The sequence below is a fragment of the Callithrix jacchus genome, chromosome 7, assembly GCF_049354715.1.
Source record: "Callithrix jacchus isolate 240 chromosome 7, calJac240_pri, whole genome shotgun sequence".
Classification (NCBI taxonomy): Eukaryota; Metazoa; Chordata; class Mammalia; order Primates; family Cebidae; genus Callithrix; species Callithrix jacchus.
Window position 1 is genome coordinate 52550140 of NC_133508.1, and position 14617 is coordinate 52564756.

General features: G+C 47.4%; 1 protein-coding gene across 5 annotated transcripts in view; it reads left to right on the plus strand.

Moving 5' to 3' along the window:
- Positions 1–14282, plus strand: part of TMEM51 (transmembrane protein 51) — a 60571-nt gene extending 46289 nt beyond the window's left edge. For 3 of the 5 annotated variants that reach the window (XM_078330422.1, XM_009000443.5, XM_054258774.2), the window contains 3 exons: positions 4855–4929; positions 9852–10390; positions 13217–14282. In XM_078330422.1, coding sequence (XP_078186548.1) covers positions 10050–10390; positions 13217–13631 — 756 coding nt within the window. In that variant the 5' untranslated portion in view covers positions 4855–4929; positions 9852–10049 and the 3' untranslated portion in view covers positions 13632–14282. The remainder of the gene's footprint in view (positions 1–4854; positions 4930–9851; positions 10391–13216) is intronic. The other 2 variants (XM_017974344.5, XM_009000445.5) reach the window with 2 other exon arrangements.
- Positions 14283–14617: the final 335 nt, after the last annotated feature.

Here is a 14617-nt window from a genome sequence, read left to right on the forward strand (position 1 = left end):
GGCCTGGCACAGAATCGGCGTTCAACACACCTTGCCTCTTTATCTGATGTTGACTTCCCTTCCATTAGGGAGAATCACCTGTCTTCCGGCTGGATTGCAAAGGTCTGTCTCACACATCTCTCTATCTCCTAAAGCCCGTGGCACACAGGAGGGGACCAGGAATTGTTTAAATCAAAATCTTCAACAAGTCATTTCAAAAGAAGTGTTCAGGTCCAGTGGTTCATGCCTGGTAATCCCAGAACGTTGGGAGGCTGAGGCAGGCAGATCGCTTGAGCCCAGGAAATCCAAGACCAGTCTGGGCAACAGAGTGAGACCCTTTCTCTGCAAAAGACACAAAAATTAGCCAGGCATGGTGGCATGTGCCTGTAGTCCTAGCTCCTTGGGGGCTGAGGTGGGAGAATTGCTTGAGCCTGGGAGGTCAAGGGTGCAGTAAGCCAAGATCATGCCACTCCAGCCTGGGTGACAGAGTGAGACCCTGTCAAAAAAAGAAGAAAAAGAGAGAGGAAAGAAAGAAAGGAGAGAGAGAAACCTTTACCTGTCACCCCCTTGTACTTTTGTTCTGAAGCACCTCTGGAAACCTGGGTGCCTTGCCAAGAAAGTGGCCCCCAGGGACTCAGCTTTGTGGGAACCCACACAGTGCAGGCACAGGTGGACTTACAGTCAGCTGGAATTCATTGAGTCGCCTGCCGCTTACCAGCTGTGTGGCTCAGGGCAGATTACTTACCCTGTCTGAGACTCTGAGATGGTGGGGCGGATCATTCCTTGAAGGGTGGCTGTGAGGATCGGGTGGGTTTAGAAATGCACCTGATTCATGCTGAGGATCAGCTGCTGCTGTTTTCATGAGAGCTGCTGCAGGGACTATTATTGTTACCACTATTGTTCTTACCCTGCCTTGTGTATTACTTGACAGCATTTCTTCTTTTTCCCATCAGCTCTCCCCAGCTGGGCAGCCCTCCTCCCCACTCCCCTGCCTTTATGCCTCATTTGCACATGGCTTTTTGTTTTTCCTGAGTGCACAGTCTAAAAGACTCCCTGCACTCTGTTGAAACAGGAACCTGACACCCTTTGACCTTAGTCCTTGGGGAAGTGGCCTGAAACTCCCTTCCATGCGGGACAGGAGCAGCCGCTCAGCGCCTCTCTTCCTGCCCCCACTGCATGGGACTGGAACTTGTGACAAAAGTGATTGTGGGCTGAAACTTGGCCCAGAGAGCCCCACTGAATTCCTCCTTTGTGATGAGAATGTAGCACAGCCCGGTGGAATCTGGGATCCCTTTCCCAATTATGCAGCTTGGCAGGAAGAGGTCGGTGCAGGGAGAATGCTCAAGGAGCCCCTTTGTCACAGGGGTTGGTAGCACTGCCAGCTGCCTCCAACTGGCAAGACCTCCTCCCACTAAAGCCAACTGGGCTGGTTGCTTCTGCCACTGCACCTTCCAGGGCTGCAGCACAGAACACAGTGGCCACGTGAGGCTCTACATCCAATTCCCAGTTTCTCAACTATGTCCTGGAGAGTTTCTGCAATTCATTGGGAAGGCCCAGCCATCAGTGCTTGGGCCCTTTATCTATTTCAGCCCGGGCAGCACTGCTTTCCATTGTGCCATCTTATTTCAGTCGTTGTCTTCACGTTCAAGTTCACGGAGACTCAATCCAGATGTGCCTGGCTGTGATGGCCCCACTCAGGTCTCAGCCATGCTGATGTCTGAGCTGGGTCTACCTCCCCAGCCCCCACTCCTCCACACCCACAGCACAGCCCCTCCCTGCCAGCTCTGGTTGGCCAAGGGCATGCACAGGAGTGGAAAGAGCCTCTGCCCAGGATGGAGGGATGAGGCTAAAGGCTCCCATGCTCTCCTGCTGACTTCCACCTGCGAATATTAGGCAGCCGCTGAAACCTCCAGCCCCACCAGGGAGTTCTAATACAGACACTTTCTCAGGTCACAATGGAAACCACATTTATTCTGCATATTTTTCTCATGTTGCCAGCAAATTATTTGCATACAGATACAAGATTTGGGTATCGGCTCTTCCTGAAAGTTAGCTCTTTCTAATCCTCTCCCCTTCAGGGTCAGCCTTGGACTGGGAATTTCCCCTTATTGAATGAGACATTGGTTCAACTTTTGAACTTACCAGATATTCATGTATTTGTTCTATAAATATCTACTCAGTACCTGAGTAGTTCCTGGCACGTGGTGCTGGGGCCTGGAGCACACATGGACAAGACAGACAAAAACCTTGTTTCAGAGAATTCATACTCCATTTGGGGAGATGGGGAGCCAGTGAGAAAGCAAAATTGAGATTATTACTGACTGCTGCGATATCAGCCATCCATGGGAAGGAACGCAAGGAACTCAGCAGGGGACCTGAGTGTAGCTGTGTGGGGGGGTGCATTTCCATTGGGTAGTCAGAGAGGTGTTCACTGAGGAGGTGGCATTCCAGCTGAAAAACAGAGGTCTCTACTGAGAAGTAGCCAGATGGCCAAGCATGGTGGCTCATGCCTGCAATCCCAGCACTTGGGTAAGGCCAAGGCAGGAGGATTGCTTGAGGCCAGGAGTTCAAGACCAGCCTGGGCAACACAGCAAGACCCCATCTCTACAAAAAGATTAAAAATTAAAAGATTAGCTGGGTGTGAGGGCGCGCACCTGTAGTCCCAGGTACTTGGGAGGCTGAGGCGGGAGGATCACTTGAGCCTGGGAGTTCGAGGCTGCAGTGAGCTATGATCGTACCACTGCACTCCAGCCTGGGTGTCAAAGAAAGACCCTGTCTCTAAAAATAATTTTTAAAAAATTTTTCAATACAAAAATAAATAGCTGGACAAAAGAGACAGGTGGAAGGGTGGTTTCAAGCAGTAGGTATAGCAAGTGCCAAGGCCTGTGGTAGGCAGGGGTTGGTGCTGCTGAGGAGCAGAAAGGAAGCCACTGAGGGCTGGTGAGCAGGAGATACAAGCTGTGACAGCAAGACAGGGCCTTATCCCATCTGATGGGGCTTGAGGGTCATGGCCAAGGAGTTTGGATTTTAAGCTAAGAGTAATAAAAACACATCTATGGGTTTTTGGACATTCTTGTTACAAAATATTTCAGTCACTCAAAAGAGTATATATAAGATATATATGAATTTTAAGGAATATTATAGTAAAACACTCATGTACCCTCTGCTGTTCCCTCCCCAATACCATTCTTCATTCTTTATTTCTCCAGGAGTTAGTTTTTATTTGTTGTTTTTTTGAGACAGGGTCTCATTCTGTCATCCAGGCTATAGTACAGTGGCACACTCAAGGCTCACTGCAGCCTTGACCCCCTAGGCTCAAGCAGAGCCTCCCACCTCAGCCTCCCAAGTAGCTGAGACTACAGGTGTGAGCCACACACTGGGCTTTTATAAATTATTTTTTTGTAGAGATGGGGTCTCACTATAGTGCCTGGACTGGTCTCAAACTCCTGACCTCAAGCAATTCTCCCACCTTGGCCTCCCAAAGTGCTGGCATTACAGGTGTGAGGCACTGTGCCTGGCCAGAAGATAGCCTGAATTTGTCCTGAATTTTAGTTTATAGTCTTTGCATTTCTTCCTCATGGAGCAACATATGGCTTGGTTTTGCCTGGTTTTGAACTTCCTTTAAGTGGACTTCTGCAGTGTGCTTTCTTCTGCAGTGTGCTTTTCTGTTCAACATTAGGTTTGTCAGGATTATCCTCACTGGTGCACACAGCTGCAGTTGACTCAGCTTCACTGCTCCGTAATACTGCACAGAGTGACACTGTTCTGGTTTATCCTTTCTCCTGGGACCAATTTCTGATGTTGAACCAAACCCTGCATTCTTGGGATAAACCCATCTTCATTGTGATATGTTATCTCTTTTTTTTTTTTAGATGGAGTCTCGCCCTGTCGCCAGGCTGGAGTACAGTGGCGTGATCTCAGCTCACTGCAACCTCCATCTCCTGGGTTCAAGTGATACTCCTGCCTCAGCCTCCTGAGTAGCTGGGACTGTAAGCGCACTGTAGCATGCCCAGCTAAATTTTTCATATTTTTAGTAGAGATGGGGTTTCACCATGTTGGCCAGGACGGTCTGGATCTCCTGACCTCGTGATCCGCCCGCACTGGCCTCCCAAAGTGCCGGGATTACAGGCATGAGCCACTTCACCTAGCTGTATGATGTGTTATCTTTTTAAAAAACATGATTGAGGCTGGGTGCTCATGCCTGTAATGCCAGTACTTTGGGAGGCCGAGGCGGGCAGATCTCCTGAGGTCAGGAGTTCAAGACCAGCCTGGGCAACATGGTGAAACCCTGTCTCTACTAAAAATATAAAAATTAGCCAGGCATTGGGGTGTGTGCCTTTAGTCCAGCTACTTGGGAGGCTGAGGCAGGAGACTCACTTGAACCCAGAAGGTGGAGGTTGCAGTGAGCTGAGATTGCACCACTGCACTCCAGCCTGGGCAACAGAGTGAAACTCCATCTTAAAAGAAAAATGGTTGAATTCCATTTGCTGATTTTTGTTTGGGCTGTTGGGTCAGACTGGCCTGTCATTTTCCTCTCCTGCCTTGTCCTTTTCTAGTTTTGGTGTCAAGATCTATACATTCCTTATAAGATGACCTGAGAGTGTTTCCTCTGATAATCTCTGGAGCACGTGTCTAAGGTGGATAAAACCATGAGAGGGCTTGAGAAATGTTAGCTACCATGTAATCCTTCTGCAACTCATATTCTTCATACAGAATTCTGGCTTCTTTTGGTACCACTTGTCTTACACAGACACCTACCCCAACCCCTGCCTTTTCCCCCTAAAAGCAAAGAAAACATATGCCTCCCCCACAGGTAACTCCAATTGCAATGCTCACAGCTTACTTAGAAGACTGCATCTCTGTGGTTTTCTACAGGTGGATCTTTCACTCAAGACTCTAGCATGAACAGTTGCCTTCAGGCCTGCCCTGAGTCTCCTCAAGTAACAACAGGTAGGAACCTTTCTATCTGGTTAATAATTTTTTAAAGAAAAACTCAGATATAGAATCATTCATGTCTCCCTTAGGGCCTCCTCAGACATGAGCAGTGATAGGGCTCCAGAGGTTGAGTTTGGCCAAGCCGGGACCCCAGACTGCCCACCACGCCTACTCTGTTTTAGGGACATATCGAAAGCTGTGTGGTCCAAATTCTCTAAGCATAAAATTAGCTTCTTTCCATATTTTTGAAAGGGAAAGAACATCGTGCTAAATATAACTGGGGTGCTGTCCAGGGTCAACAAGCCAGAAACAGGACAAACAGCTGAGCAGCTAACCCTCTGGGAGCCGGGTTTCTACACTCCCCAGGGACCCATCAAGATCACGGTCCCCAAAGAGGGCTGAACTTGAAGAACAAGTGTATGTGACCGTCGCACACGTGACCCTGCCACGAACCCAGAAAACCAAAACTAGTTTATGAAGGGAACATATAGACACTTCTGTTTTCTAATTCTTATTCTCCCAGGAAGAAAAAGAAAATGAAAATCATCGTTAATTCCATCACACAGGGAAAATAACTATAAACATCATGATGTATAGTCGGACCGTTGTGAAACTTAGTACGATACATTAAATAGTGTTTCTCAACCTTTCCCCTCACCTTGCCCTCCCTGAGAAGCCTTTTTAGACGTTCTTTTTGGAGTGCTTGAAAATTTAACGCCGAGGATGCACTGTGGATCTATTTATGTTCTGTGGCCCTATGGAGGGCCACAAACCACTGTAATAGTCAAGATTTTTCTCACCCCATCCCCAGGAAACAGTTCTTGCCCCTTGTGGATGATTTTACCCACTGAGAATACAAGCTTTAATATTAAATCACAATTTTTTGTCTAAGAACTTACGGTTGGGCTGCTCACACACTGTTCTCGGTTCTTTATGTATATTGTTGATTTATCATAACTCCCCTATGAAGTAGGTACTAGAGAGTTTTGTGGTGTTTTTGTTTGTTTCTTTGTTTTGTTTTATTTTTTGGGGTTTTTTTTTGAGACGGAGTGTTGTTCTGTCGCCAGGCTGGAGTGCTGTGGCGAGATCTCGGCTCACTGCAACCTCCGCCTCCCAGCTTCAAGTGATTTCCCCTGCCTCAACCTCCCGAGTAGCTGAGACCACAGATGTGCACAACCACACCTGCTAATTTTTTGTATTTTAGTAGAGATGGGGTTTCACCACATTGTCCAGGATGGTCTCGATCTCCTGATCTCAGGATCCACCCGCCCCAACCTCCCAAAGTGCTGGCATTAGAGGCGTTAGCCACCACACCCAGCCGAAAGTTTTTATCTCCATTTTACAGTTGTGGAAACTGAGACACAGAGAGGTTAGGTAACTTGCCAGGGGTCACACAGCTGGGAAGGAATAGAGTGAGGATGTGAGCCTGGATAGCCTGGGTCCCACACTCACTCTTAACCACTCAGCGATGCTACTACCATTGCAGCAATACAGTCAGATTGTAAAAATTCAAAAGAGAGAGAGTGAAGGGTACACTTTCCAAGTTTCCTTTATTCCCAGAAGCAATCATTGGTACAAGGCTGGAAGGTGTCCCCTGGGATTTTTACATACCTGTGTATATATAAAACTACATCGTCTCTTTTATTTTAATGTAAGTACAATCATCCAGGCTTCTTTTTCCCATATATTCATCTGTGTATAGAGAATTTTTATAAAATTAGAATCAAGCTGAACATACTGTTGTTTTAACCTTGTTGTTTGATTTAAAAATACATTAGCTGCTTTGAGACCGTAATTTCATAAGTGCATGAACCATAATTTATTTCCCTGATCTGGATTATTGGCTGTTGAAGTGGTTTCTAGCTTCTGACCACTGTAAAGCTGTGATGAATGTCTCTGTACATCATTCTTAGACGTTGGAATTACAGAGCCAAAGGGTACACACATTTTGAAACTTTTGTTCTACAGATGCCAAAACTTGTCACCAAAAAAAATGCCATGACACTACCATCCCAACATCTTTCTCCACAATGAGTATTATCGCCTGTTTTTAATCACTGACAGTTTATCAGATCAAAAAAAATGTATTACTCCTTTTTTTTTTTGCTTTTTTGAGACAGAGTCTTGCTCTGTAGCCCAGGCTGAAGGGAATGGCTCCATCTCAGCTCACTGCAACCTCTGCCTCCCGGGTTCAACCGATTCTCCTGCCTCAGCCTCCCGAGTAGATGGGATTACACACACATGCCACCATGCCTGGCTAATTTTTCATGTATATATATTTTTTAGTAGAGATGGGGTTTCACCGTGTTAGCCAGGCTAGTCTCAATCTCCTGACCTCATGATCCGCCCATCTCAGCCTCCCGAAGTGCTGGGATAACAGGCATGAGGCACCGTACCCAGCCAATCCTGATATTTTCATCTCCGCCCATGACTCGCATCTGGAGCGTGTCTTTCTCTCATACAGCATAAAGCTAAAGCTGGAATGGAGAATTAATAAGAGCAGGCAGGGAGGGGGTTAAAGCAGCTCAAATCACTAGTCTGCTAGACACACTCTCAGCTTCTCAGGTACAGGGCCTCCCTGTCAGGCACTTAGCAGGTGCTCAGAACTTGGTAGTTGTATCACTCCTGCTTCCAGCACCAGCCCCCAGCGTGCACTTCTCCACCCTCCAAATCCGACCTTGTCTCGGATCCATTTGGCAGAACCAGTGCATCCCTAAGGCTGCCAGAGCCCCCATCCTTCCTTTTGCCATGTGTGATACTGTAAGAAACAAATATCCTTGTGTATGGTGCCCTTCCCAACTGGTCCTACCGCAGCAGCGGTCGGCAGTGGGATCCCTATTCAATGCCCTGCACACTACACACATGCCCACACCTACCTGTTCATATTCCATCCATATGCATGCATATGTACACAGGTGCTCACAGGTATGCACATGTGCTCATGTGTGCATACACATGCACCAACCCATGTGTTCATGCACCAGTATACCTTGGTGTTTCTTCCTAACTCCTCCAAGAGCAGAGCCAGTGCGTTCACACACATGCACACACGTAGTGCTGTGCATTCAGGGTGCAGGCCCAATGACGGCAGTAAGACTTCTCTCCCACATGGACTTGCTGTGTGTCCCACAGCCCTGAGCTAGGACACGCTGCTGTCTAATCCCACAGTTCCAATACTTCCCTCCCACTTTATTGGTATTCCCTATAGATCATTTTCCTGCTGGCCTAGAAGCTCTACTAATCCTTTTTTTTTTTTTGAGACGGAGTTTGAGTCTTGTTGCCCAAGCTGGAGTGCAATGGTGTGATCTCAGCTCACCGCAACCTCTGCCTCCCAAGTTCAAGTGATTCTCCTGCGCCACCATGCCTGGCTAATTTTGTATTTTTAGTAGAGACAGGATTTCTCCATGTTAGTCAGGTTGGTCTCAAACTCCTGACCTCAAGTGATCCTCCTGCCTTGGCCTCCCAAGGTGCTAAGATTACAGCCATGAGCTCTGCTAATCCTTAACTTTCTCGCTGCTGTTTCTCCAGTGCCTAACATGCTGCTTAGCGGGTAGTTAGATGCAGAAGAAATATTTGTTGAGCAAAAAAAAAAGGAAGGAACAGACTTCAAGCTGATAAAGGATGTTATTCCAAATATTTTTAGAGTATCTTTTAACAAAGTGGTCAATTTCAGATAAACTCACAGTTTCATAAGAAAATATCTTTGCAGCATCAGATTTCAAGCAGCCTGGTCAGCCATCCTTTTGGAGAGATTGGAAAGAATGCAGAATTGTAAACAGGACCTTGCCCAGCTAAACATCTTGTAAATTTTACTGTTTTACAAAAGTGCCTGTCACAGGAATAACTTACGGGGTGGGGGGTGGGGGGAGTGCGGTTTAGCCAGGGGCATTGCTAGCTTCTCCTCCTGGATCCTTGAAAATGTTCTAACCTAAAGCCTTAAGTGACTGCTTCTCTGGCTCACTCACAACCGACAAATGCTGTGGAATCTCAAGACTGCAGGCTGCTCCCCTTAGTGCAGGGTCTCCGAGCTGCTTCATGGAAAGAAGGTTTATTTTGTCCAGCTGGGCACAGGAGCAAAGAGGAAGACTGTGCAGGCCTCTGCCCCCTTTAACAAAGGGAGAACTTGGTGTGGCTTCAGAGAAGCTTGTCTTGCTGGGCGGCTTCTCGTGGCCTGTATTCATTTTATCCAGCATTGACTCTACAAACATTTTTTGAGTCCCTGCTGTGTGCCAGGCTTAGAGATGATGATGGATGCTGTGGGAAGAGAGAGACTCACCACAGTGGTTGCTGGAGGCTTTGGGGAGCACATGAAAGAGGCACCTGAGCTGGGGTGACCAGAGAACTGAGGAGTTCTGGAGGGTGGTGGGGGGCATGTGCAAAGAAAGGCAGGCTGGGAGATGCAATAGGAGAGGCAGGACCCAGGCTAAGGCCACCATGAGCAGCAACATTCTAAGAAGCTGGATTTTCTCCTTCAGGAAATAGGGAGCCACTGAGAGTGGTAGACAGAGGGCAGTAGGCTGTTTGGCCTGGACATACCACTGGCTGAGGCCCTGTCCCCCAGGCAAGTCTGTTAAAATCATGGTGGCCCATTCATCCTATCCCTCACTCTCTGAGAGCAGCCTCCATCCAGAGCTGAGATTTTACTGCCTTTCATTAAATTCCACACAATGTTTTAATGACCTGAGCTCTGACCTTTCTGGCCTCCTGCAGGGTAAGGTCTGGTTTTTCCTTTTCAGGGAGTAGGAGGGTAGGCAGACCAGCCTCCCTTCTTGCAGCCTCACACATAAGACATCTGGAATGCATCAAAGGCGAGGCCCAGCCAGAGTCAGCGGGCTCGGTACTGTGGCTTAACTCCTTCAAGAGCAGAGCCGCCCCGTTCACAAAGCGTCTGGAATCGGAACTGATGGTTCTCTCTACTCTTTCTGCTTTCCTTGCAGGCCCTTCCACCACAGCCATCTACACAGGAGTCCTCATGATTGCTCAGAACCATCCCTCCAGAGTTTGGCTGATATTTTTCTAGCGTGGGGCGAGCAATTTTGTGGGGGTGCATTTAAGGGGGCTTTGTTGCAACTGTTCCTTTTTGTATATTTATTTTCTTTCTTGGAACCGGGCCTCGCCCTCCTCCCACTGACACGATGGCCCAGTCCAAGGCCAACGGCTCTCACTATGCACTGACTGCCATCGGCTTGGGGATGCTGGTCCTTGGGGTGATCATGGCCATGTGGAACCTGGTACCTGGTTTCAGTGCAGCGGAGAGGCCAACAGCTCAGGGCAGCAACAAGACCGAAGTGGGTAGCAGCATCCTCAAGAGCAAGACCTTCTCCGTGGCCTACGTGCTGGTCGGGGCAGGGGTGATGCTGCTGCTGCTTTCCATCTGCCTGAGTATCAGGGACAAGAGGAAGCAGCGGCAGGGCGAGGACCTGGCCCACGTCCAGCACCCGACAGGCGCTGGGCATCATGCCCAGGAGGAAGACAGGTGAGGCCTGACTGTCCCCTTCCCTCCCTAGACCGGGGATGGGCACGCATGCATGCACACACATGCGCACACCTTTCTGTGGTGAAAAGACTGTCATCTACAAGGCTTTACTGTCCCATGTTTACCCATGAAGACTCTGTAAAGAGTTTATCATTTTATAGATAACTTTAGACTTTTCTACCAGAGCTTCCCAAATAGAGTGGTACAATGGATTACAGTGAACCAAGATTTTTTTTTAATTTTATTACAATAGGTTTTTACACTATGGAATACTATTCAGCCATAAAAAGGAACAAAATACTGTCTTTTGGGCCAGGTGCAGTGGCTCACGCCTGTAATCCCAGAACTTTGGGAGGCCAAGGCAGCTGGATCACTTGAGGTCAGGAGTTGAGACCAGCCTGGCCAACATGACGAAACCCCATCTGTACTAAAAATACAAAAAGTAGCCAGGCATAGGGATTGCACTAAGCCGAGATAGCACCACTGCACTCCAGCCTGGGCACCAGAGCAAGACTCTGCCTCAGAAAAAAAAAAAAAAAAAAAAAAAAAACCCTGTCTTTTGCAGCAACTTGAGTGGAGCTAGAGTCCATTAATCTTAAGTGAGCCAACACTTTGACCTGCCCAGGGCCACTGAGCAGGGCCTGGAGTGGCCAGTGCCTTCACACTCGGTGCCTGTCCCTTTACCCCAGCATGCTGTGTATATGCTTTGATTTGAAATGGCTGGGAAGCAATTTTCCATTTGTGCAAAAATGCCACCAACAAATTTAAAAGATAAGTGATACACTGGGGAACATATGATAATAGTTGATGCCCCTATTATAAAAAGAGCTCTTGGGCCAGGCGCGGTGGCTCACACCTGTAATCCCAGCACTCTGGGAGGCCGAGGCGGGTGGATCACAAGGTCAAGAGATCGAGACCATCCTGGTCAACATGGTGAAACCCCGTCTCTACTAAAAATACAAAAAATTAGCTGGGCATGGTGGCGCGTGCCTGTAATCCCAGCTACTCAGGAGGCTGAGGCAGGAGAATTGCCTGAACCCAGGAGGCGGAGGCTGCGGTGAGCCAAGATTGTGCCATTGCACTCCAGCCTGGGTAACAAGAGAGAAACTCCGTCTCAAAAAAAAAAAAAAAAAAAGCTCTTACAAATGAATATGTAAGATGAATACGCCAATAGGAAACAGACAAAGGTTATAAATATTCCCTGGATGTTCAACCAATAGATGTTCAACTTCATTAATCATGAAATGCAAGCAAAAAGATGTCTTTTTTTTTTTTTTTTTTTTTTGCACATCATATTCGTCAAGATAGACAGCCCCTACTGTTGGAGAGTTGTAGAGAAGATGGATGGCTGATGGAATGTTGACTGCTATAAACTTTCTGAAGAGTTTCACCATAAGGGGCAACCGTGGCCAGTCAGGTTGACACCTAAAATTAACCATTACACATGCTTATTCTAGAAAACTTGAGAAATATAGAAAAGAACAAAGAAGGAATATTAAATACTCATCATCCCCTACCCTAGCTGTGAGCACATTGAGCTCATTCCTAAAGGAGGGTGGGAGGAGAACCAAGGCAGACGTTGAGGTTTCCGACGTTGGCCAGGATCACTCCACAGGTTCAAGTGTAGGGTCCTGGAAAGTGCCTATTGGCGTTAATTCCTATAAATATGGAGAAAACGTCCCGACTTTTGGTTTTCTCTTTCAACAGTCAAATGAGAATAAGGCTGAGAGGACCTGCTCTTTTTGAGTCGTGGGTAAACTTGGAAAATAAAATTACAGAATCATTTGAGACACACTTAAATGTTACATTTCAGATATTCTTCCTCTACCTGGAGGCAACCATTTTACTGAAAGTTGGTAGCTACTTTGTACATTTTGTGTTGCCTTTGGCCAAAGGACCCAGCTGCGCATGCTCACCCGGCATGTTGCTAAGTGAGACAGACTCAAGGCAAAGGAAGTTTAATACCCAGATAACATGCTGCAGTAGTCGGGAGTACAGTGTTCAGTCCCGGCCTCCCATTTCCTGAAGGTCTGACCAAGTCACTTAATCTTGGTGTATCCCAGTCCATCTATAAATTGGATATAATAATAGTGAGATGGAAACTGGCAGGACTTGTTTTCTGGTCATAACCCTGCTGACCAAAACAGGATGTGGTCCAGATGAGGTTAGAACAAACTAACCAAAACCAGCAAACCGATGAGGGTGATAACGTGGCTGCCCTCATTGTTCATCAGCATGGGACACTCTCACCAGTGCCATAACAGTTTACAATTGCCATGGCAACAACCTGGCAGTTCCCATCCCTTTCCTAGAAAGTTCTAAATAGTTTGCCCCTCAATTTGCATTAACCCACCCCTTAATTTGTATGTGATTGAAAGTGGGTATAAGTGAGTATAAAGGCAGTTTCCAAGAGCCCCTATGTTGCCAACTCTGGGTGTACTGCCTGTGAGTTAGCCCTCATCCACAAGGAGCAGTGCCCGCCCTTCAGTAAAGAATGATTGTCTAATGTCACTGGCTCACCCTTGAATTCCTTCCTGGGTGAAGGCAAGAACCCTCCCAGGCTAAACCCTGGTTTGGGGACTCACCTGTCTTGCATGAATAATACTTAGAGTGTTGTTAGGAATCTGAAATTGGTTCCTATGAGTTAAAGTACTTAGAAGAGAGCCCAGCTCATAGTAAACACTTGGAATCTTCGCTTTTATTGCCTCTAAGACCCATTTGTTATTTACAAGGCTGCTGTGTGTGGACTCTTTGGAGCCCATCTCTTTGGGATTTTAGATGACTTGAGTGCATGCTAACACTCCCTGCCTGTGTGTCTTCTTGCAGCCAGGAGGAAGAAGAGGAGGAGGAGGCTGCCTCAAGGTACTATGTCCCCAGCTACGAGGAAGTGATGAACACAAACTACTCAGAAGCAAGGGGAGTGGAGCAGAACCCAAGGCTGAGCATCTCTCTCCCATCCTATGAGTCACTGACAGGGCTCGATGAGAACACCCCCACAACCACCAGGGCTGATGTGGAGGCCAGCCATGGGAACACCCCTGACAGGCAGAACTCTAAGTTGGCCAAACGACTGAAACCGCTCAAAGTTCGTAGGATTAAATCCGAAAAGCTTCACCTCAAAGACTTTAGGATCAACCTCCCAGACAAAAACGTCCCTCCTCCCTCGATAGAGCCTTTGACTCCTCCACCACAGTATGATGAAGTCCAGGAGAAGGCCCCCGACACCCGGCCACCCGACTGAACGGCCCCACTTGAGCCACACTCCCTCCTGTCTCTCACACCTTTTGCCCTCAAGACCCTAACAAAGCCACGTGAGCCACGGTGAAGAAGTGGAGATGCCAGCTCTGCCATTTGGATGGGGGGAGGGGATTCTCTGTATCAGGAGTGACTTTGTGGTCCCACACTGCCTCCTGCTGCAGGTGCCTTGGAAAGGGATGCTGCCTTGGAGCTGGTGAATCTGTGGACCATACTCACCACAGGCCTCTCCTAATCCTCTTAACTGAATCACAGGTCACATTCTCCTTTCCAACTAGGAAAGGGTTCCTAGCAGCTGGTTTAGACTGTGGTTGTTTTATTTCAAAAAAAAAAAAAAGTTTTGTGTTTGCTGTCTTCGCTGGAGTCCTGAACTGCAGGACCTGGTTTTGTAGGAAGGACACAGGCTGTTTTATGAATTAAGTGGTGGCTCAGGTGGCGGCCCTTGCAGAGCCCCTGGTGCTGTCTTTTGTTGAGGGCTTAAGGCCTGATGAACTTAGGCACGTGATAGTCTTAATTGGTACACTTAACTAGTCTCTTCTGTGTAATAGTGAAAAAAGAAAAACTGTAGGAAATGTTCTGTTCTTTTTGAAATGCCATGCAGTGGAGCTTTTTATAATAAAATATTTTATATGTAGTACATTTGAGTGCTGAGTTACTTTAGCAGCTCTTCCAGTACTGACTTTCTTAGGGAAAAACAGCAATAATAATAGCTAATGTGTACTGAACACTATGCCAGGTGTTGTGCTGAGCATTTCACACATCATTGCCATTTCGTCCAGACCCAAGTCTGGTAATAACGCCATTTTTGGTTGGCTCACAGAGGATTTAGGTTAATGTAAGTGCCCTGTGTCACTCTGCCAGTAAGCGGTAGAGCTGGGGTTTGAGCCCAGGTTTCCTGGCTCCAAGACCTAGGCTCCTACACACCCCATCAAATGGCTCAGTGTAAAGAGCTTTTCCAGACTCTGAATGAGG